The 25638-nt window shown below is 39.2% G+C and overlaps 1 protein-coding gene across 3 annotated transcripts in view; it reads right to left on the bottom strand.

Annotated features, from left to right (window-relative positions):
- The window catches only part of NEO1 (neogenin 1), a 298191-nt gene that overhangs the window by 35036 nt on the left and 237517 nt on the right, over positions 1–25638 (bottom strand). For all 3 annotated transcript variants that reach the window (XM_036277171.1, XM_036277190.1, XM_036277182.1), the window contains exons 10-15: positions 24776–24924; positions 24098–24236; positions 21243–21292; positions 20171–20318; positions 13485–13595; positions 12232–12426 (exon numbers count right to left, since the gene is read on the bottom strand). In XM_036277171.1, coding sequence (XP_036133064.1) covers positions 12232–12426; positions 13485–13595; positions 20171–20318; positions 21243–21292; positions 24098–24236; positions 24776–24924 — 792 coding nt within the window. The remainder of the gene's footprint in view (positions 1–12231; positions 12427–13484; positions 13596–20170; positions 20319–21242; positions 21293–24097; positions 24237–24775; positions 24925–25638) is intronic.

Below are 25638 nucleotides of genomic sequence, written 5' to 3'. Positions count from 1 at the left end.
AGTGCACATACCCAGTAAGCAGGTGTTTATATGTATCTGAAACTCAGGAGAGAGCTCTAGTTTGTTTAATAAACGAATTCCTAAATGTGCTTCTGCATTTTGACTTTCTTCTTGGGATCAACATCTATCCGCGTTGACTACAATATAGCTCAAGCTCATTTTACTTTATGCCAAATTAAATTTTTTCGCTACTTCACATGCACACTCTCTTTTCTAATGAAGTCTGTTCACTCTCTTCAGCACATGCTGAGCTCCTCCTCATCTGGATTTCAAACACAGTTCTGACTCAGTCTTTCAAGTTCAGATTAATCTTGTTCCCTGACTGCTCTGTGCCTTACTAGCTCTCCCTTCTTCAACCATACTTCAACTCGATTCCATAGTGTCCTGGGTATTACTTTTGTTTTCCTATTAGATTGAAAGTACCTGAAGGTCAAGAGCAATGTACTGCCTAAAATACAGAGGATTTTTCCTTTCAGTAGTTTCATAAAGAAAATAGTAGGCAGAGGGTCAGCACAGAGACATCATCCTACCACCAGAGCTTGTCTTCTGCTTTCTTACAATTACATCATAAGACTTATCATATGGGAAATCCGTCCTAGGTTAGCTGTGTTGTTCTTCTTAAAAAGTAAAAGAGAAAGGCTACTTTGTTTTAGAATAAAGCATCAAACTGCTGCTTATTTTCTACCAGAAGAGAGGAAGGTAAGTCATCTATCAGACACTTAAAATTGTTCTATAAAAGATATTTATAAATAAATGACTTGAATTAAAAAGTTGCTCAGGTCCAGCTAGTGTGGCTCAGTGGTTGAGCGTTGACCCATGCACCAAGAGGTCGCTGGTTTGATTCCTGGTTAGGAACACATGCCCAGGTTGTGGGCCCAATCCCGGGGGGGGGGGGGGGAGCATGCAGGAGGTGGCCAATTGATGTTCTCTCTCTCATCAATGTTTCTCTCTCTCTCTCCCTCTCATGTCCTCTCTAAAATCAATAAGGTAAAAAAGTGTGTTTTTTTTAAAGTTGCTCAGGGCTGATTCTGAATGGAAAGGCAAGTGTTTCAAAGAAAGATCTGTATAATGATAATCCAATTCGAAAAAGTACACATCTACCAAAATCAATTCATTTTCTATTATAAAATATTACTTTTCATTTTCTAGCTTTTGTAAATCAACTTTGAGATATATTTAGCATACCTTAGTAAAATGTACCCTTTTTTTCTTTATTGATTTTTAGAGAGAGGAAGGGGGAGAGAAAGAAAAAAAGAGGGGGGGTTATCTCTCTCCCACCATCCCCTCTTCTAGAGATTGATATTTCTAGAGAGAAATATCAATGAGAGAGAACATCAACTGGCTGCCTCCTGCATACCCCTCACTGGGGATTTGGCCCACAACCTGGGCATGTGCCCCAACCAGGAATCAAATTGGCGACCTCTTGGTGCATGGGTGGACACTCAACCACTGAGCCACACCAGCCAGGTAAAATGTACCATTTTAAGTGTACAGTTTGCTGAGTTTTGACAAATATACATCTGTGTAATCACTACTACAACACAGAATATTTCCAATACACCAAATAGTTCCCTTGTGCCCCTTGCAGTCAGTTCCCACCACCTGTTTCTAGGCAACCACTGACCATTCTTTGTCACTATAGATTAATGCTGCCCATTCTGTAATTAAATATAAATGTGATAACATGTAACATAAAAATGTAAGAATCTTTTCACATGCTTACTGTCCTCTCATATATTTTCTTTGGTATACTGTCTGTCTAAATATTTTGCCTACTTTTTTTACTGGATTGTTATCTTATTAAGTTGTAAGGGTTTTTATAAATTATGGACTCAAATTCGTTATCAGATATTTGAATGGTTTTGTCTCCCAGTCAGTGGTAAACCTTTTCATTTTATTGGTATCTTTACAAAAGCAGAAGTATTAAATTTTGATGAAGTCAAATTTAGTAATTAAAATTTTATATGTGCTTTTTAGCATCCTCAGATATCCCTGTCTACCCCAAGGTCATAAAGACTTTGTCCTGTTTTCTTGTAGATGTTTTATAATTTTAGCTCTTGCATGTAGGACTGCCCTGGTATATGGTATAAAACAAGAGTCAAGGAAGACTCCTTTCTTTTCTCATAGAGATACCCAATTATTGCCATATCTTTTGCTGAAAAGATTATCTTCTCCCCACTAAATTATCTCAGTATTTTTGTCAAAAATCTATTGACCATATATATATTTCTGGACTTTATATTCTGTTCCATTAATCACCAACCTTTATACCAATACCACCACAATGTCTCAACTACTGTAGCTTTAAATTAAGTCCTGCAATCAGTAGTATGAATCTTCTAAACATTATTCTTCATTTAAAAAAAATGTTTGAGTATTCTAGGTCCTTTGATCTTTCACATAAATTTTAGAATAAATTTATCAATTTCTACAAAAAATGTTCTGAGATTTTACTTAAGATTGCATTGGGGAAAACAAAATTTTAATTTCTATTTCCAACTGCATATGTTTAAGTATGGAAATATAACTGTTTTTGTATATCAACCTTGTTCCTCCTGCCCTTGCTAAACTTCACCTACCGTTTTAGTAGCCAAAATTTTCCTAAGGATTTTCATTTTTTTAAAAAATTTATTTATATATTTATTTTTGTTATAGATGTTTCTCCTTTTACCCCACTGATTCCCCCTTGCCCCACCATCTCCACCCAGCCCCAGCTTTGTTGTCCATGTCCATTGTTCATGCATACATGCACATAAGTTCTCTGGTTTATCGCTCTCCCACCACTCCCTCTTCTAGAGATTGTCAGTCTGTATCCCACTTCCACGTCTCAGGGACTACCCAGTTCCTCAGACTGTTATGTTCATTTTATTCCATAAATAAGTGAGATCATGTGATATTTGTCTTTCTCTGCTTGGCTTGTTTCGCTTAGGATAATACTTTCCAGGTCCCTCCATGTCATCTCAAAAAATAAGAGATCTTTCTTACAGCTGCATAGTAGTCCATTGCATATATGTACCACTGTTTTTTATCCATTTGTCTACGGATGGACATTTGGGCGGTTTCCAAATCTCAGAAACGCTAATTAGTGCTGCTATAAACATGGGGGTACATATATTCTTTCTGGTTGGTGTATAAGGGTTCTAAGGGTATATTTCTAGAACTGGGATCACTGGGTCAAATGGAAGTTCCATTTTTAAGGTAACACCATTTCATTTTTCATAGTGGCTGCAACAGTCTGCATTCCCACCAGCAGTGTACTAGAGTCCCCTTTTCTCCACACCCTCGCCAACACTTGTTGTTGGATGATTTGTTCATGGCAGCAATTCTGACAGGTGTGAGATGATACCTCATTGTTGTTTTCATTTGCATCTCTCTGATGCTTAGTGATGCTGAGCATTTCTTCATATGTCTCTTAGCCATTTGTATGTCCTGTTTGGAGAGGGATCTATTTAGTTCCTTATCTTCCTTTTGTTGAGCTGTATGAGCACTCTATATATATTCAAAATTAACCCTTTATCTGATATATCATTGGCAATAATGCTCTCCCATAGAGTAGGTTGCCTTTCCATTTTGATGGTTGTTTCTTTTGCTGTGCAGAAGGTTTTGAGTTTCATGTAGTCCCCATGTGTTCATTTTCTCCTTTGTTTCTGTTGCCTTAGGTGACGTATTAGTGAAAATTCTGCTGCATATGATGTCTGAAATTTTGTTGCCTACAGTTTCTTCTAGGATTTTTATGGATTCATGAGTCACATTTAAGTCTTTTATCCATTTTGAATTTATTCTTGTGTATGGTGTAAGTTGGTGGTCTAGTTTCAATGTTTGAAGGTAGCTATCCAATTTTCCCAACACCATTTATTAAAGAAGCTATCTTTACTCCACTGTATGCTCTGGCTCACTTTATCAAATATTAATTGAGCATAATGCCTTGGGTCCATTTCTGGGTTCTCTATTCTGTTCCATTGATCTATCTGCCTGTTCTTGTGCCAGTACCAGATTGTGTTGATTACAGTGGCTTTGTAGTATAACCTGAAATCTGGTAATGTGATCCCTCCAACTTTGTTCTTCTTTTTCAAGATTGCTGTGGCTATTTGGGGTCTTTTTTGGTTCCATATGAACTTTTGAAGTATTTGTTCTAGTTCCGTGAAGTATGTCGTTGGTATTTTGATGGGGATTGTATTGAATCTATAGATTGCTTTGGGCAGTATGGACATTTTAATGATGTTAATTCTTCTGATCCATGAACAAGGTATGTGCTTCCACTTTTTTGTATCTTCCTCTATTTCTTTTTTTTTAATGTCCTGCAGTTTTCTTCAAATAGATCCTTTATTTTTTTGGTTAAGTTTCTTCCTAGGTATCTTTATTTTTTGCCACGAAGGTAAATGGGATTTTTTTTTAGTTTCTCTTTCTGTGACTTCATCATTGATGTATAAGAATGCCACTGATTTCTTGACATTAATTTTGTATCCTGCTACTTTGCCAAATTCATTTATTAAGTCTAGTAAATTTTTGATGGAGTCTTTGGGGTTTTCTATGTATAGTATCATGTCATCTGCGAATAATAAGTTTCACTTCCTCCTTTCCAATTTGGATCCCTTTGGTTTTTTCTTCCTGTTTGATTGCTGTGGCTAAGACTTCCTGTACTATGTTAAATAAGAGTGGTGAAAGTGGGCATCCTTGTCTTGTTCCTGTTCTTAAGGGAAAAGCTTTTAGTTTTTGCCCATTGAGTATGATGTTGGATGTAGGTCTTTCATATACAGACTTTATTATGTTGAGATATGATCCCCCTATTCCCAGATTGCTGAGCGTTTTTATCAGAAATGGGTGCTGGATTCTGTCAAATGCGTTTTCATATCTATTGATATAATCATATGATTTTTATCTTTCATTTTGATTACGTGCTGCATAACATTTTTTGATTTCCGAATATTGTACCAGCCTTGCATCCCTGGGATGAATCCGACTTGGTCATGGTGGATAATTTTTTTGATGTGTTGCTGGATCCGATTTACTAGTATTTTGTTCAGGATACTGGCATCTATGTTCATCAGGGATATTGGCCTGTTGTTTTCTTTCTTTGTAGTGTTTTTTTCTGGTTTTGGTATTAGAATTATGCTGGCCTCATAAAACAAGTTTGGAAGTCTTCCTCCTTCTTGAATTTTTTGAAATAGTTTGAGGAGAATGGGTATTAGTTCTTCCTTGAATGTGGGATAAAATTCCCCCATGAAGCCATCCAAGCCTGGGCTTTTGTTAGCTGGGACAGTCTTGATTACCTCTGCAATTTCTTTTGTTGTTATTGGTCTGTTCAAGTTTTCTATCTCTTCTCGATTCAGTTTTGGGAGACTATGTGTTTCTAGAAATTTGTTCATTTTTATTAGATTGTCGAATATGTTGCCATATAATTCTTCATAATATTTGTTAACAATCTTTTTTATTTCTGTGTGTCAGATATTATTCCTCCTTTTTCATTTCCGATTTTGTATATTTGGGTTCATTGTTTCTTGGCGAGTCTAGCTAAGGGTTCAGCAATCTTGTTTATCTTTTGAAGGAACCAGCTCTTTGTTTCATTGATCCTTTGAATTGCTTTTTTGGTCTCCATTTTGTTTATTGCTTCTCTGATCTTTACTATTTCCTTCCTTCTACTTGCTCTGGGGTTTTCTTTTGGTTTGCATTCTAGTTCTTTAAGTTGTGAGGTTAGATATTCTATTAGAAATTTTTCTTGCTTCTTGAGGTAGGTCTGTAGTGTTATGAACTCCCCTCTCAGAACTGATTGCGTTGGATCCCATAGATTTTGTGTTGTGTGTTCATTTTCATTGGTTTTCAAGAAGTTTTTAATTTCTTCCTTGATCTCCATGGTAACCCATTCATTATTCAATAACATGCTATGTAGCCACCATGTTTTCAAATGTCTTTGCATGTTTTTGTTGCAGCTGATTTCTAGTTTCATGCCATTGTGACCTGAGACGATGCTTGATATGATTTCCATCTTCTTGAACTTGTAGAGACTTAGTTTGTGCCCTAACATGCAATCTAGCTTTGAAAATGTCCCATGTGTACTTGAGAAGAATGTGCATTTTGCAGTTTTGGGGTGTAGATATCTATTAAATCTATTTCATTTAGTGCTTCATTTAGAGTCTGTATTTCCTTGTTAATTTTTTGTCTAGAATCCAGTGATGTCAGCAGGGTGCTGGGGTCCCCTGCTTTGATTGTATTGCTCTTGATTTCTCCTTTACAGTCCACTAGATTTTTAATATATGTTGGTGCTCCTATATTGGGTGCATATATCTTTATCAAGGTTATATCTTCCTGTTGGATAGATCCTTTCAATATTATGTAGTGGCCTTCTTTGTCTCTAGTTATGGTCTTCATTTTGAAATCTATTTTATCAGATGTGAGTATTGCTATCCCAGCTTTTATTTGCTTTCCATTTGCTTGGAAGATTTTTTTCCATCCCTTCACTTTCAACCAATGTGAGTCTTTTGTTGTGAGGTGGGTCTCTTGTAAACAACATATATGTGAATCATGCTTTCTTATCCAGTCAGCTACTCAGTGTCTTTTTATTGAAGCATACAAACCATTCACATTTAAGGTGATAATCGATATGTACTTATTTATTGCCATTTTTGTTTAGAGTGGTTCTATTTTACTTCCTATTTCTTCTACTAATTACAGCAGTCCTTTTAGCATATCTTGTGGTGCTGGTTTGGTGTTAATATATTCCCTTAGCCTTTTTTTTTTTTTTTTTCCTGGGAAGCTCTTTATTTGACCTTCTATTTTGAATGATAGCCTTGCTGAATAGAGTAGTCTTGGATTCAGTTCCTTGTTTTTCATGACCTTGATTACTTCATGCCACTCCCTTCTGGCCTATATTGTTTCTGTTGAGAAGTCAGCTGAGAGCCTTATGGGGTTTCCTTTGTAGGTATCCTGTTGCTTATCTCTTGGTGCTTTTAGGATTCTCTCTTTGTCTTTAATTTTTGGCATTTTAATTACTATGTGTCTTGGTGTGGGCCTGTTTTGGTTCTTCTTACTTGGGGCTCTCTGTGCTTCTTAAAGTTGAAAGCCTTCTTCCTTCACCAAATTAGGGAAGTTTTCTGTCACAATTTCTTCAAATATATTCTCTAACCCTTCCCTATTTTCATCCTCTTCGGGGACTCCTATGATGCGAATGTTATTACATTTCCAGTTGTCCCACAGTTCTCTTAAGCTATCTTTCTGTTTTTAAATTGTTTTTTCCTTTTGGTTTTCTGATTGGTTGATTTTTTCTACCCTGTCTTCTAATTCACTGATCCGATCCTTAGCTACCTCTGCTGGTTAGTCCTTCCAATGTGTTCTTTATTTCTGTTATGTCATTCTTCACTTCCAGTTGGTTGGTTTTCAATGTTTCTATATCTTTACTCATGGTGCTAATGTCCTTACTAATTGCTGTTGAGCTTCCTCAAGATCATGGCTCTGAACTCTACCTCTGATAATTTGCTTAGCTGCATTTCATTTATCTCATCTTTGATAGAGTTCTCTTATTCTTTCATTTGTGATTTGTTTCTTTGTTTCACGATTTTGGCTGTCTCCGTGGGTTTTGGAGCCTGACAAATTTTCCCTGTGGATATTGGTGTTCTGCTGTTTTGGCTCCCTCTACTGGGTTGGGATGAGCCTGGGTGAGCCCACGTTAAACACCACTGTCAAGTCTTACTTTCCTGGGTAGATTTGCAAGCCCAGGAAAGGTTCAGTTATCCTCTAGCTTTTTCCTGGAGGCTAGTAGTCTCAATTACTCAGGGCCTTAGAATGTAGCCCTGGTGTTCTGCATAGGAGGATTTCCAGAGGGTGAGATAGATGGTGATTGTTAATGAGCCTCAATTTTCATTTCTCTACCTCACCTGGGAAAGGCTGAATCTCTAAGTTGGGGGGCTGCTGCTTTTCCCCACAGCTCTGAGAACGAGCACACTGGCCACCGTTCATCGTGGCTGCAACTCAGCAAAAACTCTGAGTGTTCTGCAAATCCCGGGTGTCCCCACAGAGTTCCAGGCCAGTGTGACCTCCCTCTGCCGGATTGGGCTTGGTCTTTATTCCCCAAGGGCGCTGCTCAGAGTTAAGACTGCTTCTGCCCGTCGGCTCCCACCTCTTGTGCCTCCGCATATCCTACCAGTGTCCCTGGTTATGTGGTCCTGTCCTGCTGCTTTTCTGTTGCTTTTTTTCTGAGGATTTGTCTTTATTTTAGTTGTAATTCCTGTTTGGTCCTGGGTGATTGTCTGTGTAGCTTCCATTCACTCCGCCTCCATTTTCACATCCTCTAAGCCTATTTGGGTGCAGCTGGGTTGCACAGGCCTCTCTGGTGCTCCTGTAGGTGCCACAGGTAACAGGATCGCACAGTCCATTTGGGGACCAGGCTCTATATCTATGTTATGGGCTGCTCAGTTGCCCAGGCCTCTCTGGTGCTTCAGCACCCCGCAGATCCCGTGGGTAACTAAATAGCACAGTCCCTGCTGGGTCGCACAGGCCTCTCTGGTGTCTCAGCACCCCGCAGGTCCTGTGCTTAAGTAGATCGCATAGTCACTGCTGGGTCGCACAGGCCTCTCTGGTGTCCCAACACCCTGCAGGTTCTGTGGGAAGGCAGGTGGATTGCACCAGTCCCTCTCAGGCTCTGGCTTCCCACCGCTCTTGTGGGCTACTGGGTCGCAGAGGTCTCTCTGATGCCCCCACACCTTGCTGGTCCGCAGGCAGGCAGTTGGATTGTACCGGTCCCTCTGGGGCTCTGGCTTCCCACTGCTCTTGAGAACTGCTGGACTGCACAGGCCTCTGTGGAGCCCCAGGTCCCGACGCCAGTGGCTGTGGAGTGCTTTTGGCCCATGCGGCTCAATTCCTGCTCAGCTTTTGCTGTAGTTATGGGGATGGGTCTCAGCTGCTGGTCTGGGCTTCTGTTGCCTGGGGATATATCTCGACTCTGATCAGACTGCTACTAAGGCGGTTGGTGCTGGGCTCCCAGCTGGTTGTAGCTTCTGTGACTGGCACCTTGGGAGCTCCACTATTGTACACTGATCTGTGTTGACACCGGGTGTCCACTGGTGCAATGGTGTCAGGTGCACTGGTGGGCTCCAGTTGCTGGGCCCTAGCCGCTCCCACTGCCTCCTCCCAGGGAAAACCAAAGATCTTCCTTTTTTTTTTTTCCCACTTCCACTTGTGACTTTATTTATTTCTCTAAATTAATTTATTTATTTTTGTTACAGATGGTTTTCCTTTTTCCCCACCGATTTGCCCCTCCCCGCTCACCCTGTCCCCAGCTTTGTTGTCCATATCCATTGTTCATGCATACATGCATATAAGTTCTTTGGTTTCTCTCTCCCCCCACCCCCTCTTCTGGGGATTCTCAGTCTGTACACCACTTCCATATCTCTGGGACTACCCCATTCCTCAGACTGTTATGTTCATTATATTCCACAAATAAGTGAGATCCTATGATACCTGTCTTTCTCTGTTTGGCTTGTTTCACTTAGGATAATATTTTCCAGGTCCCTCCATGTCGTCTCAAAGGATAAGAGATCTTTCTTTCTTACAGTCACACAGTACTCCATTGTGTATATGTACCACATTCGTCTACTGATGGGCATTTGAGCTGTTCCCAGATCTTAGCTATTATAAATAGTGCTGCTATGAACATGGGGGTACATATATTCTTTCTGATTAGTGTTTCAGGCTTCTTAGGGTATATTCCTAGCTCACTGGGTCAAATGGCAGTTCAATTTTTAATTTTTTGAGGTAACACCATATTGTTTTTCATAGTGGCTGCACCAGTCTGCATTCCCAACAGCAGTGTACTAGAGTCCCCTTTTCTCCACATCCTCGCCAACACTTGTTGTTGGATGATTTGTTCATGGCAGCAATTCTGACAGGTGTGAGGTAATAACTCATTGTTGTTTTCATTTGCATTTCTCTGATGATTAGTGATGCTGAGCATTTCTTCATATGTCTCTTAGCCATTTGTATGTCCTGTTTGGAGAGGTGTCTATTTAGTTCCTCTGCCCATTTTTTAATTGGGTTCTTTGTCTTCCTTTTGTTGAGCTGTATGAGCACTCTATATATATTGGAAATTAACCCCTTATCTGATATATCATTGGCAATAATGCTCTCCCATAGAGTGGGGGTTGCCTTTCCAGTTTCATGATTGTATCTTTCGCTGTGCAGAAGCTTTTGAGTTTGATGTAGTCCCATCTGTTCATTTTCTCCTTTGTTTCTGTTGCCTTGGGTGATGTATCAGTGAAAATTCTGCTGTGTATGATGTCTGAAATTTTGTTGCCTACAGTTTCTTCCAGGATTTTTATAAATTCATGAATCACATTTAAGTCTTTTATCCATTTTGAGTTTATTCCTGTGTAGGGTGTAAGTTGATGGTCTAGTTTCATTTGTTTGAAGGTAGCTGTCCAATTATCCCAATACCATTTATTAAAGAGGCTCTCTTTACTCCACTGTATGCTCTTGCCACTTTTGTCAAATATTAATTGAGCATACTGTCTTGGGTCCATTTCTGGGTTCTGTGTTCTGTTCCACTAAGACCTGGGATCTTCCAAAATGGTGAGACCTCCCCGCAGTGCAGGGAGAAGTGCCCTGAAGAGCCGTTTACCACGGTAGCCGGCTGTTCTGGTCCACAGCACAGGAACCTTCTGCTCCGTGTCTCTGCACTGCAGGAGTTTGATCGTCCACCTTAACGTCCACTCATACTCTCTCACACACTAGCTCACTCTCTCACACACTCACACTTCCTCTGGTCCTGCCCATCGCCATCTTCCTTTCTCAGGATTGTCTATAGTAACAATGAGTCTGTAAAGTGCTCAAATATTGGTTTCTAAATACCGATGTCCAAAAAGTAAACTAGGGTTCCTTGGAGAAATGGCTGACTCAAGGGGTAAGGCTAGGGAATACCAGAGACTGAAACATCTTCCTATGTCCAACAGGAAGAAAGTGCTTAAAGAAAGATGGGAGATGTCAGATGGACAGAGGAACCAGTTATAAGGAGATTCCTACTGACCATTCTTTCACTATAAAAGAGAAGAAAAGCTTTTCTTTAGTGAAGAATGCTAATATCCCTGGCCGGTTTTGCTCAGCGGTTAGAGCATCGGCCTGCAGTCCAGAGAGACCAGGGTTCGGTTTCCGCTAAGGGCGCATATCTCGGTTGCAGTTTTTCCCTGGCCCTGGTTGGTCATGCGGGTGGTAGCCACTCGATATGTCCCTTTCACATCAATGCTTCTTTCTCTCTTTCCCTCTCTCTCCCTCCCACTCTATCTGAACAAAAAATGGAAAAATGTCCTCGAGTGAGGATTAAAAAAAAAGAATGCTAATAAATGTGGAAGAAATAATAGAATTAGAAAATCACCATTTGTGAAACATCACAGTAATAACCATTACTAAAGATACTAAAACTAGTAAGTGAAAGCTTTATAAGAAATAAAAATATTCACAAAGATTCACTGTATCTCTCCCCCACAAGGTACTTATTATGAAGGAAAAAAAATAACTTGATAATAGAGAAATGAGGCAGATATCATTTTAATCAAGTTAACGTCACTAGTGAGGCTCTTCTGTACCTCCTAATACGATGCACTAACATGAACACAATGTGTCTATGTGTCTATGCTCTGCCTTCTAGAAGTGCACAAGCCTGAATGCAATGAGGAAGTATTAGACAAGTCTAAATTAAGGGACATTCTATAAAATATAAATGGTCTATACATTTCAAAAACATCTTAGTTATTAAAGTAGAAAAAAAATTGAGGAACCGTTCCATATCAAAGAAAATCAATGAGATACAATAATGAAATGTAACGTGATCCTGGACAATGTTTTCATTTATCATAAAGGACATTAGTGAGACAACCAGTAAAATATGAATACGGTCTATACGTATTACATCAGTGTTAATTTGCTAATTTTGATAACTGTACTGTGGTTATGTTAGAAAATGTCCTTGTTTTTAGAAAATGTACATTAAAGTATTAGTGGGCAAAAAGGCATCATATCTGTAACTTACTCCCAAATGGTTCAGAGGAAAAACAAGTACATATAGGAAGACAAAGAATGATAAAGCACATGCGGTAAAATGTTAACCTATAGGGGATCGGAATGAAGGATTAACAGAAATTCTCTGTACTATTTTTCAAAGTTTTCTATAAAAATAAAATTATTAACACAATAAAACAGTAAAAAGAAAGTAATCACAGTGCAATTACTTCCTCTACTTAGCATACACACCCAGATTTTCAATGGTGTAATAGCGCTGTTTGTAGTCCACTTTGATGGTCTGGGCGTGTGGGCTGCCAATGCCATAACCAATGGCATAACCTCTGACCACAATGTTCTGGTTCTCTGGAGGAGTCCAGCTCACTACGATGCTAGTGACAAGTGGGCGGACATGAAGAGAACTAGGTACTTCAGGAACACGAGTTTCTGGGAAGGAAATTAGAAAAGCAAGATGAGATCCATCTTCCTTTAGAATATTTCACCATCCTTGGGGGAATGCTGCTCATTCAAATCTCCTGCAAAATTATTTGGGGCTAAGTTTTTCCCATTATGCCCAAGAATTCAAAGATTATGTATATATAGTAAAGTATGGCCCATGGTTTTACTGCATTCTACAAAGAAAACAAAATCCAAACAACTTTAAATACAAGACACTGCGATATTAATTTGGAAGGGAAGACGAAGCGATTCAAGAACCTCTGCCCAATAGAGAAAAATAAGTAAATTGACTTAATAGTTACCCATTTCTCTAGGTCCCACATCTGATTCCCAAACTTACCAGTCAGAAACACCAATTAATTAAAAGCCTGTTGTCAACAGGCAATCAAGAAATCACATTACAGCAATAGTATTACTTATTTACTCCCCTACATAATAAAATAAGTCAGAAGATATGAACTTTTAGAACCACAAATTGATTTAATTGGTGGGAGATCAAGAGGCTTAAAAGGTGGCAATTTACAGTATCTTTCAAGACAAAATTGTTACCTTATTTTAAAAATTAGTAAAGCAAGAGTGAGAATAGGACCCAGGGTCATTTGTCTCCCAAGTACAGCACATGTCTCTGATAAAGGTACATATACACACCCATGAGGATTTATTCATTGGCTGAACAGGTGAGAAAAAGGGCAAAGTGTCTAAGACAAAGGGAAAAGGGAAACTAATGGATATACAGGCAAGATTCAGCCTTATATTTTAGATCATCCATGTACTTAACGGCCTTGGTGAAAAACAGACTTAAGGTGCCTATACCTTTTTATTGGTTCTGGTTCTGCTTAAAGAGACAGTTCTCTAAAAGCCACTGGGGGGTAGGGTAGGGGTGGGGGTAATCCAGGAAACTTGCTGGATTACAGGAATTACAGTAGTATAATTGATCCAAGTTCACAGATTAAAGCAATATACACCCCAAATCTATGGCTTTCCAGTTAGACTCAGTTGACTACAGTTAGAACCCTGCCTGTGTCAATCCTGCCAATTGTTCTTACCATCTAAGTCACTTTCAAAAGTTTCAGCAGACAGCCAGTCAGTAGCAGGACCTGTGCCATTTCCTGTTAGAGCAGCCACTCGAAAATTGTATTCAGTCCCCCGATCCAGACCTGAGACCCAAATGACAAAAGAAGACAAGCTGAAAACAACAGCTTTGGAAAAACAAAAAGATTAACAATCTCATTAAAGCAAATATCTCATCTACCAACGCAGTATATAGCTACTACCTTGATAAAATTTTAGCTCAAGTTAATACAAAACAAACAACAAAAACATACAGCACAGAGGAGCTTCTACCTCCAACATACAGGCTGAACTCCACACAATCCAAGAAGAAAAAAGAAATAAGTAAAGCTCCCAAGAGATAAATTTTTAAAAAAGAGTTTGAAGGCATTTTAGACACCATTTAATGCAATCCCTTCATTTTGTTACTAAGGAAGTGAAGGCCAAAAAGAGGCCAAGGATAATGAAAGTTCTAACAAAGGCCCTGGCCAGTTTGGCTCAGTGGTTAGAGCATCGGCCTGCGGTCCGGAGAGACCCGGGTTCTGTTCCCCGCTAAGGGCACGTACTTCGGTTGCAGTTTGTCTCCGGCCCTGGTTGGTCGTGCGGGTGGCAGCCACTCGATGTGTCCCTTCATGTCGATGTTTCTCTCTCTCTCTCTCCCTTCCTCTCTCTCCCTCCCACTCTATCTGTACAAAAAATGGAAAAATACCCTCGGGTGAGGATAAAAAAAAAAAAGAAAGTTCTAACAAAGGAACAAACCCAGTTAGTCTCAGAAGACACCAAAGACCAAAAAAGAATGCAAGACATAACTCCTATCATGTTACCTCTGTTCTCTGAGCCACGCCATAACCACAAAAAAAACTTTAAACACCAAACATGGCCTAGAAATCTATTACTCAACAGCCTACCTGCCCACAAGTATACATAATAAATAAAAAAGGAAAAATGTCTATTATGCAACCTTTCATATTTACTATCAGCTAATAAAGTACATGATTTACCATTGTATCAGACAACAAAGATCCACATATAAAAATCTACCCTACATAGAGCAAGAGTCAATAATATGATCAGCTATTCATATATTTGTGAATCCATTTTTCTTTTTTTTTGTTGTGTTAAAATACACATAAAATTTACCATTTTAACCTTTTTTTTATCATCCTCACCCGAGGACATTTTTCCATTCTTTGTTCAGGTAGAGTGGGAGGGAGAGAGAGGAACAGAGAGAGAGAGAGAGAAACATCGACGTGAAAGGGACACATCGAGTGGCTGCCACCCACACAACCCAACCAGGGTCGGGGACAAACTGCAACCGAGGTACGTGCCCTTAGCGGAAACCGAACACGGGTCTCTCCGGACCGCAGGCCGATGCTCTAACCGCTGAGCCAAACTGGCCAGGGCCCATTTTAACCATTTTTAACTTATCTTTATCACTGAATGTATTACAGATGTCCCCCGCCTTTTTCCCCCATTGACCCCCTCCTCCCCAATCCCGTCCCCCTCCTGCTTTCCCCACACTATTATCTGTGTCTACTGGTTATGCATATATGCATACAGGTTCTTCGGTTTCTCTCTTCTTGCCCTCCCTTCCCTTTGAGGTTCATCAGTCTAACAACCAATTTGTACTTCTTAACCCCTTCATCTTTTTCAACCAACTCACCTCCCATTAGGCAACCAACAAAAAGTTCTCTGTATCTATGAGTCTGTTTCTGTTCTGCTTGCACATTTTGTTTGTAGATTCAATTATTGATAGATATATATTTATTGACATTTTATTGTTCATATTTTTGTCTTTCTTCTTCTTCAAAAAGATCCATCAGCCCTGGCTGGTTTGGCTCAGTGGTAGAGCGTTGGCCTGTGGTCCAGAGAGACCCGGGTTCAGTTCCCGCTAAGGGCATGTACCTTGGTTGCAGTTTGTCCCCGGCCCTGGATGGGTCATGCGGGTGGCAGCCACTCGATGTGTCCCTTTCACGTCGATGTTTCTCTCTCTCTCTCTCCCTCCCCCTCCTCACTCTATCTGAACAAAAAATGAAAAAATGTCCTTGGGTGAGGATAAAAAAAAAAAGATCCATCAACATTTCATATAATACTGGTTTGGTGTTGGTGAACTCCTTCAGCTTTCTCTTGTCTAGGAAACTCTTTTTATGGCCATCGATTCTAAATGATAGCTTTGCAGGACAGAGTATCTTGGTTGTAGGTCCTTGCTTTTCATCACTTTAAATATTTCTTGTCACTTTCTCCTGGCCTGCAAAGTTTCTTTTGAGAAATCGGCTGACAGCCTTATGGGAGCTCTGTTGTAGGTAACTAACTGCTTTTCTCTTGCTGCTTTTAAGATTCTCTCTTTGTCTTTAACCTTTTGCATTTTGATGATGATGTGTCTTGGTGTGGTCCTCTTTGGGTTCCTCTTGTTTAGGACTCTCTGTGCTTCCTGGACTTGTATGTCTGTTTCCTTCACCAAGTTAGGGTACTTTTCTGTCATTAATTTTTCAAATTGAATTAGGTTTTCAATTTCTTGCCCTCTCTCTTCTCCTTCTGGTACTCCCATGATGTGCAAGTTGGTGACCTTGAAGTTGTCCCACAAGTTCCTTACACTATCCTCATTTTTTTTTAATTCTTTTTTTCTATTTGCTGTTCTGATTGGGTATTTTTTGCTTCCTTATATTCCAAATCAATGGTTTGCTTCTTGGCTTCACCTACTCTACTATGGATTCCCTATTTATTCTATTCTTTATTTCGGTTAGTGAATCCTTCATTTCTGACTGGTCATTTATTATGCTCTTGAGGCCCTCACTAAGTTCACTGAATGTCCTTATAAGCAGTATTTTGAACTCTGTATTTGTTACATTATCTCCATTTTTAGTTCTTTTCCTGGAGTTTTGTTCCGTTCTTTCATTTGGGACATGTTTCTTTGTCTCCTCATTTTGGCTGCCTCCCTGTGTTTGTTTCTATGTATTGGGTAGAGTTGCTATGTCTCCTAGGCCTCGTAGGGTAGCTTGTTGTAGTAGGTATCCTGTAGTAGGTGTTCTGTAGGATCACCCAGCTGGGCCCTTGAGGTGCACCCCTCGTGTGGACTTTACACCCTTCTGTTGTAACTGAGTCTTGATTGCTGTTGGCAATCAATGGGAGGGTTTTATTCAGGCTGATCAACTGCAAGGAATGACTGTGCCCACTAACCGCCGACCTCTGACTACCTCAGATGATCAGCCATGCAGGGGCCCACCACACAGAGCAAGACTTACTTCAGCAGGGCTCTGGTACCCCCGAGTCCATTCCTTGAGTGCGTCACTTGTGGAGGTGGTTGGGTGGTGGTGCTTCGCAGTGTTCTGAAGCTGTTCACTGGGTGTGCTGGCTCTGGGGCAAGGTCAGCCTCTGCCTGTGTTCTTTCCAGGTCCACAAGGCATAAGCTACAAAGCGATCTACAGATGGCTGCTTCTTGTGCTGGGCTTAGAGGTGCTCAGGTGAAGCCAAGCTCTAAACCAAAACTGGCTGCTTCTAGTGCCAGGCCTGGGGCCACTTAGCAAGAGGTATGGGGCTTGCTATGGCCAGATCCTGCTTGTTTAAGAGAATTTTGGAAAATTTGAAGCAGGAGCCCAAACAGGCCAATCCTATGGTGAAGCCACTGCAAATAGATTGTCTGGGCCTGAAAGATGGGTGAGACAGGGCCTCAGGGAATCATCTGGGCAGGGAAAAAAGTATGAGTCAGGTTGCTGGAGTCCCAAATATGGCAGCTGTCTGCAGGCCCCATAGAGGAAGGGCTCACCAAAGGAACAGCGGCCTCCACCAGCACTTCTGTCCAGGAGAAAGCTGCCTCTCCAGTCCTTGCCCTGATGCCAAACAACTCAGCTCTTCCTTGTACGTCTCTGGTACCTTTCAAGCTGCCTCCCCCACACCAGAGCCTGGATGGTTTGAGTCCGAGTAAGTCCATGCACGGGCCCTTTAAGAGGAGCCGCCTGGGGCTCCAGTAGCCTCAGCCTCCGTCAGCCTCAGTTCCCGCTGGTTTTTACAGCCAGAAGTGATGGGGACTTCTCTTCTTGGCACTGGAACCCTGAGCTGGGTGCCTGGTGTGTGACAGGGACCCCTTGCTTCTCAGGAAGGACCTTCACAGCTGAGGTGTCCCCTCCTGATTTTTATCTGCCACGTGGGTGTGGGACCAGCCCATCCGCACCTCCGGCCCTCCTACCAATCTTGATGTGACCTCTTCTTTAATTTTGTAGGTGTAGGATTTCCATTCAGCTTGATTTCAGGCAGTTCTGAAGGATGCTTGTTCTGTAGTTTAGTTGTAATTTTGATGTGGTTGTGGGAGAAGGCAATACCACGTTTATCTACACTGCCATCTTAACCAGAAGTCTTCCATTTTAACCATTTTTTTAGTGTATCGTTCATATGCATCCATTTTTAGAGCACTTCAATACTAGATATTATGACAGGTATTATTAGGGTTATAAAAAATTATCCTACTTCCCCATATCCAAATATTGGGATCATTGGCCAGCATATAGTATAGAAATCCCAAGTTCCTTGAGAGAGAACTTGGCCAGGATGAGCCCTAGCTCAGTTAATCAATCCTGTCACATGGTGTGAGAGGGAAAATGGGAGGTTCTGTTCTCTGCAGACCATCCTGAATGTTTTCCCACAAGAAATCAAGAAGCAAGACAGAAGGAGAAGCAAAATGGTCGGGTCCAAGTCACTTTGCCTCCATTTCCTCCCTGCATACATACAGCAGAAAGAGGCAGTGCGGCTGTACATGTAATTACAACTGTTCGAGACAGCAATCTAGACTACTAGCAAACAGGGCTCAACTGAGGTTCTGAAATAATTCAACCAATCGGATTACCATGCCCTTCCCTTTGGGGATAGTTAGAATGTACGCAAGCAAGTGAGCAAGTGAGAGAGAATGCACACGAGTATGTGCAAGAGAATCCCATGTGTAAAAAGGTTGAGTTCCTCTACCCTGAAGTCACTGACAGAGATCATAGACTAAAACTAAGGCATGCAAAGGATATTATAAAGATATGGCAGGATATGTTAAGTGCTACAAGTGGTACAAAAAGAAAAAAATTACTTCTGGCTAAAAATCATACAGTTAATGTTCAGTACAGAATCCTGGCAATCCATATTATTCTCTAATATTTATCAAGCTTCAAAGTAATGCTTCAAGGGGGCAAAGATCTCCATTTTTGCTCACCATTATACACCCAGTGCTAGCCTACACTAATAAAAATTCAATAAAGTCTGCTAACAAATGAATCCATCTAAACATGATTTTAAAATATAAACATTTTCTTGATAAAGAAAAATGTATTTTTACATGAAAATGGTATTTTCCTTATACATTAAATGTTTCATTGAGAAAATGAATAGTATCCTCATGGGCAAGGACTCTATTTTTATGTTATTAGCAACAAGAGCAGTGCCTGGTATACAGTCAACATCTGCTATTAAATAATCAAAATAAGAGTCTTACGGACAGGAAATGTTATTTAATTGTATTTGGAGTAAAATCAGAAACTGACTTTTAAGAACATCTGTGAGCAATTTTACAGTAATGCTCCTTCAGTGAGATTCCTCCAAAGCACTCACGGCAGCCATGTTTACTCTGCAGAAAGAAGACTGACCCCATGGAGACAAACATTTACCTTCTCCTATTTTGAAAGAAGTCAGTCCTATCTATGGGATGAGGAGTAAGAAGAAAAGCTTGCTGGATTACTAGAGTAATTGTTTCACTGTCAGTTGCTATCTCATTTTTTAGAAACTCATAAAGAAGAGAAGACTCATTGTATTTTTTGACACCAGATCTTAGTTCGATCAAGAACCTGGCCCCCAGAGGCACAGGAAAGTGGCTAATGTCAAGCTCCTCTTACCCTTTCAATGTCTACCCAAGAGGGAAGCAAAGTATGGAAAGTTCAGAGTTCCCCAAGAGTGATAAACTAATTCTCAGGGCTTTGATAAGAATGACAATACCTCTAATTCTTAGTTTTGCCTACCAGCTCTGCAAGAAATGCCAAATGTCTCTATTCTTTGTAAGCACAGTCCCAAACAGCCAAAAAGAAAAAAGGGTTTCATCTTCCTCCCATTGTTCTTTTGCAAAGCCAGCTTGCCCTTGCTAAGCCAACACAATTTCCCCTACTTGAGGAAGAGGGGGTATATGTCATCTATAGGGGAATCCATATTAAAGATGCACCTAGCTATGCCACTTTCTCTGTTGCACAGAAAGGAAAAACTAGGCAAAAGAAGCTAGCCCTGGCAGAATTTTCTAAGTATGATTACTGCGTTGCTATAGCTATTCACAAATGTTGTTTCAGGCCACATATACACAAGTGGTGTCAGCATTACAAAAATCATTTTGTACACTCTGCTAACAACTAGACTGAGCAGTCTTTGCTTATATAGCTTTGTTTTAATTTTTTTTTCAGATTACAAAAAAGAGATATATATGAATAAAATGGAGAATATAGAAAAACACAAGGAAATAAAACTCAAATACAATCTCACCACTCAGAGATAGCAGAACCTGTAAGATTGTTTTCCATTAATTTTTATCAAATTTTGACAAATTCTATTGAGCCATTTTAACTTTGTGTATTAAGTCAACAGCTCAAAGAGGTAATTAGACCAGCATTAGTCAGTGTCTGAGACAGATACCATTTCCCAGCTTTCGCCTATGTGCAAAGCAGCTTACCTTCAATCAGCTGAGACAGCTGTGTCCCAGCCACCAAGGTCTCAGTGACATCACTCTTTCGGGAGGCCTTTCGGTAGCGAATCTTGTAGCCAGTAATCTGCCCATTTTGTGTGGCTGGAGGAGGTGGCTGCCAGTGAATCATAATACTCTGGAAAGGATAAGTTTATAGGGAAAAGACACGATATGTCAAAAGCTTGACTCTAACTATATTATGTATTATTACCCTGAATTTCGTGGAAAGAGAAGAAACATAAAGGCAGGAGGGTGATTAGAGTTTTATTATTTAATAATTACTGAAAAATACTTTTTAATTTTAAAACCCCCAATGATTAAAATGGGAGATAATACTTGCAGGTAGTATACTCTGGGCCCTGAACTCCTGAGTGTTTTGCCAGAATGAAGACACTAAGCAAAAGTCTCAAACATATTTTCAGAAGAAAATATAAGGTGAGAGGCACATGAATTGGGAAGTAAACTGTTGTTAGGTGTAAGGTTCTCTTTCTCATGTCAATTGTGGAACAGATGAAATTAGACAATTTATGTCTCAAACAAAAGGAGATCATTAATTAACAGCTGGTTGTTTTATAAGTTTTTTAAAGGACTGAACATCTCAGGTGTCTATGTAGCCCAGAAGGGGCTCTGGGACTTTCAAGAGGTGTACATGCCTTAAGTGTACAGTGAACGTGACTAGGAGGGATGGTTTCAGCATCTGCAACCATCAGACATATTCACACTGGGCTCATCTCACAGGATTAGGGGACTATGGTATCATAAATGACTTACTTCGTTCTACCTAATCACCAAGGTTCTGGACTGTTAAGATTTAGAATATAATAATTCACATAATATATTTGCAGAAAGGCTAAAGTAATTTTGGCATCAGAGAAAGGCAGTAAAGTTAAATAGAATAAAGTGACTTGGTTTCTAAGCCTAGCTTTAATGGCAAGTATAGTATCTAGGTCACCTTACTTCCTGATAATGACTGTTTTGATATAGAATCTCCCTCTCTACAGGTCCTTCAGAGTCTTAATAATATACAGTAAAAGTAAACAATGGTAATATAAAGTTTTACCTTTGAATTTCTTACTTCTAAGGACAGATTCTGAGGAGCAGCACTGGGAACTGGACAAGCAAAAAAAAAGATTTTCAATTACTCATTATTTCTTCTTGTCTGGACTTTACACAAATGCACATCTCAAACACTGGTCATGAAACCCGAAGGCCTAAATCCATCTGTCGGTGTCATTGTGTTGAGAGTAGTATGTGGATAAAGTGTGGTCATGTTTGACTCACTTAAAAAAAAGTAGACACCTTCATATATATGCACCCATACTCAAGTCAGGTTGTACCTTTGGGAAGTCAGATAATTATTTCAAGGATGTGACTGACTAAACTTTTCTAGACCTCAGATACATTCTGAACCTTCAACATACTCTTTTGATTATTCTTGGTGATAACATAGCTTTATTTTGGGGAAGAGCCACAAATTTTCTGGAAACAAGTCTAATAAATATGGCAAGTGAATGAAGTGGGTAATGTCATTATGAGTCCAAACTGTGGTGTACACAAATCAATGAGCTTGGCTTTCCAGTGGAGTTCCAAAATTGGTTTTGAAGGCAGTTTCCAAGTAAAGCAAAGAAATATTTGGGCAACAACAGCTTCAGTAAAGTGACCATCTGGCTTCCCTAGACAACTGTATAGCATGAAACATTCATTCAGACATGAGAAGTTTGGGACTGTTGCTTAAACAAACAGCTGCATAACTTTAGTTCCTCACATATTAGAACATAAGACAGGGGTATCTCCCTCCAGCACTCCCCTCTGTAGTAACTAAAGCAAGCAAAGAGAATTCAAGTAAGCCTATATAGTTTCTTCTCTGCTCACAAAATGCTGACTTTAGGTCTTCTTTCCTAATCCATCTATGGAATCTTCTCGCCCTTTCTCTGACATTTCGTGACTAAGTGCCCACAATGCAATATGCTTCTGGAGGATGCCTCAATGTAATATCCTGTACAAAGTGCATCAGGGCTCAACCCTCAAAGGGTCTGGAGTAGGACTTAGGCCCCTGTGCTTTGAAAGATGTCCATAAATGGTTCCAATCATCTCCCTGTTAAGAACCTCTGACTTAGCTGAAGAAGCACCCAACCTAGTTGTTGTTGCCGCTGTCTTCATATTCATCATAGCTAAGATTTGCTGCAAGCTCTTACATGGCAGGAACTTAATCCTTACAACAATGCCACACAGGAGTGTCCATTATTATTCCCACGTTATAGATGAGGTTCAAACCTCTTGTCCATAGTATTTATTTCAGCTAACATAGGAACCAAAATTTGTCTTACTCTCAATTGCTACCCTTAGCTATCATGCTCAGACACATTCATTTCCCTCACAGGCACTTTGGTTGGCATGCTAACCCACACAGAACATAATGGCAGGGATAATACAATGAATGCCACGTATTCTTTTCCTGAATTCAACAACTGTTAATGTTCTTCCACATTCTGCTCTAGTTTTTATTATATCTACATACACATGTTTATCTATCTACAGATTGTTTCCAAGTCACCTGAAAGAGAGCTGCAGTCACCATGATACCTCACTCCTAAATACTACAGTATGTGTCTCTTAAGATCAAAGACATTCTCCAACCAAACTATAATACAATGATTACTTTAAAATTTAATCTTAACACAAAGTATTATCTAATATACCTAATAACACATCTAATATTAATACTACCTAATACTATACCTATTTAACATCAAGTCAATGTATAAATGGTGTCCTTTATTTATTTATTTTTACTCCTAGATCCAGGAACCAGCCAAAGATCACACCTGTTTTATGTTATTCATGTGCCTCTTTAATCTAGACTCTAGAATGAGTCCTTAACCTTATTTTTTTTCTTTCATGAGACTAATATTTTTTAAAGAATTCAGGCAAGTTTATTTTATTTTTTGCAGACCTTCCCCCAATTTGGATATGTCTAGTTGTTTCATTGTGATTAGATTCAAGTTAAACATTTTTCACAGGGACACAACATAGGGGAAATAGGTATTGTGTCTTTCTCAACATCTCAGATCAGGACATTAAGACAGTCAGCTCTGTTTTTGTTGATGTTACGTTTGACCATTTGTTTAAAGGAGTCAAACTACAGCTTTTAAAGCATGCATGTTTATCTATAAGGGGTATATACTCATTTTTTAGAAAAAGATATTTTTGTAACACATTAAATTTAGGTGAGTTTCAGGACACAATATAGACACTAAGTATAACAAACTCTATTACTTTCTGTTCTATTCTTAAAAAATCTATTTTAAAATACTGGTTCTTGATCTACTCAATCTCTTTAGCAAGCCGTAGTTTAAAAAAACACTGCTCTAGGTAATAGGTATATATATATATATATATATATATAAAAATAAAAATAAATAAATAACTGCTCTAGGTAACGGGCATATATATAACTTAGCTTGGAAATTCAGTCAAAGGTGAGAAATGAAACTGTCCTAAAACACTGAGGAATTAAAAAGATCTATGTGGCATGCAAATATTATTGCTAAGTTGAGCAAGGCTAGCCTTCCCACAGCCCTTGAGTAGTCTGTGTTATGAATAAGAAATAACATTCACTTATACAAAAGCCCCTACTAAAAATAAAAACACCAAGAAGTTATTTGGTACCAGGTACTACCATGTTCTATTATCTCTCCCTAAATCTTTATAGCAACCCAGTGAAGTTGGTATTATTTACATTTTACATTAAGGAAACATACTCAGACGTGTTAAGTGACTTGGCCAAAGTCACACTACGAAAATCAGGTACTGGGATTTGAACAGGGTCTTCCTGACATCAACACCCATGACCTTACTACTATGCCAACAGGGCCCCCAAGCACAGTATTTTGTTCCAAAGGAAGAAAGACTTACCATCTGACAGTGTTTGAACAGCAACATCTTGTGTGGAGACTCCAGGACCATGTTTATTGTAGGCCACAACTCGGAAACTATACTCTGTATATTTTTTCAACCCATTAATGGTATGGGAATGACTTGAAATATCAATATCCTTGAATAAAATAAAAATAATTTATATATACACAACTCACATCAAAAGAAATATTACAAAAAAGAATGAACTATATAAAGTCTATATTTGACACAATGATGATTTTTATCTTTTATACAGAATGTTGCTTAACAGTCAAAGCAGATGAACTATAAACACTGTAAATTTACTGAGAAATACTGCTTTGTGTTATCCTTGCTGGTAAAATCTATAAAATAAATCTTGGCACAAAGAAATAGAATCTGTCAACTTTTCATTTCCTATACCTCTTTTTTTATCTCATATTTCTAGACTAGCCAGTATTAAGTTTTGAAAATTCAGTTCAACTCTATTATTCCAATCAAGGGATTGGAAACTGGCTTCATATAATCACCATGTATGGTGTCAGGTGGGTACTAGACTTATTGGGGGGATCACTTAATAAGGTATATAAATGTTTAATCGCTATGTTGTACACTTGAAACTAATAATATATGTCAAGTGTAATTTAAAAATAAATTTAAAAATAAATTTAAAAGAAAAATGGCTTTATCTTATACCTGTTCTTTGTCAGTCCCTTTTTCCATGTAGTACAATTTGTAATTCTGAATTTCCCCGTTGCCAGACAATGGTGTTTCCCAGGTGACAGTGATGGAAGTAGGGGAAGTTGCATATGCTCGGATGTTAGGTGCGGGGCCAGGGAGCTGAACTAGAAAGAAAATTTCAAGACAACAAGATAAAAATGAAATTTACTGAACTCCTTGATAACACTTCTCAGCAATCATGACATAATGGCGATGTTTTAAAAATAATAACCTAAGAAAATAATTGATTTCACTGAAGTGGTTTTAGGATAATATATAATTAAACAAATTTCTCTTTTTATGACTTAAAACCAAATTTTATCTGTGAAGAATCTCAAATTTGTTAAAAGAAGAAAAAAAAAAGAACACCGCAGAATTCTTCTTTTGTTACTTATGACGGCACATATAAAGCTACCACCACAAGAGAGCCTCTTGTGCTAGCTCATGAGGATGCAGGGGTGGACAGAACTATAAAATAGTTACAAATAATGTCATAATTACCAACAGTTAAGTAGCGAATGTAACAAATTGCTTTGGGAGGATGTGGGTAAGAAAGGGCAAAATTGATGACTTCTAGGGAGCAACAATAATGAAAAGTTTTCTCAGATGTCAAGTGGAAAATTATTCCAGCAAATGGGGAATAATTTGTGAGAAGAGATTATTATGTAGTTGAGGCTGAAACAGAGAGTAGATGTGGGAGAGAGAACAAGAGCCAGATAATGAAGGACCTTTAATGCCCTGCCATGGACTCTGAATTATCTTACAGATTTTAGATAATTACTGAAAAATTATGAGCAGGAACATGACATGACATGATCAGTTACGTGTTTAGAAAGGAC

Source organism: Molossus molossus, unplaced genomic scaffold (assembly GCF_014108415.1).
Source record: "Molossus molossus isolate mMolMol1 unplaced genomic scaffold, mMolMol1.p scaffold_m16_p_1, whole genome shotgun sequence".
Classification (NCBI taxonomy): Eukaryota; Metazoa; Chordata; class Mammalia; order Chiroptera; family Molossidae; genus Molossus; species Molossus molossus.
This window is presented reverse-complemented; position numbering and strand designations above follow the sequence as displayed.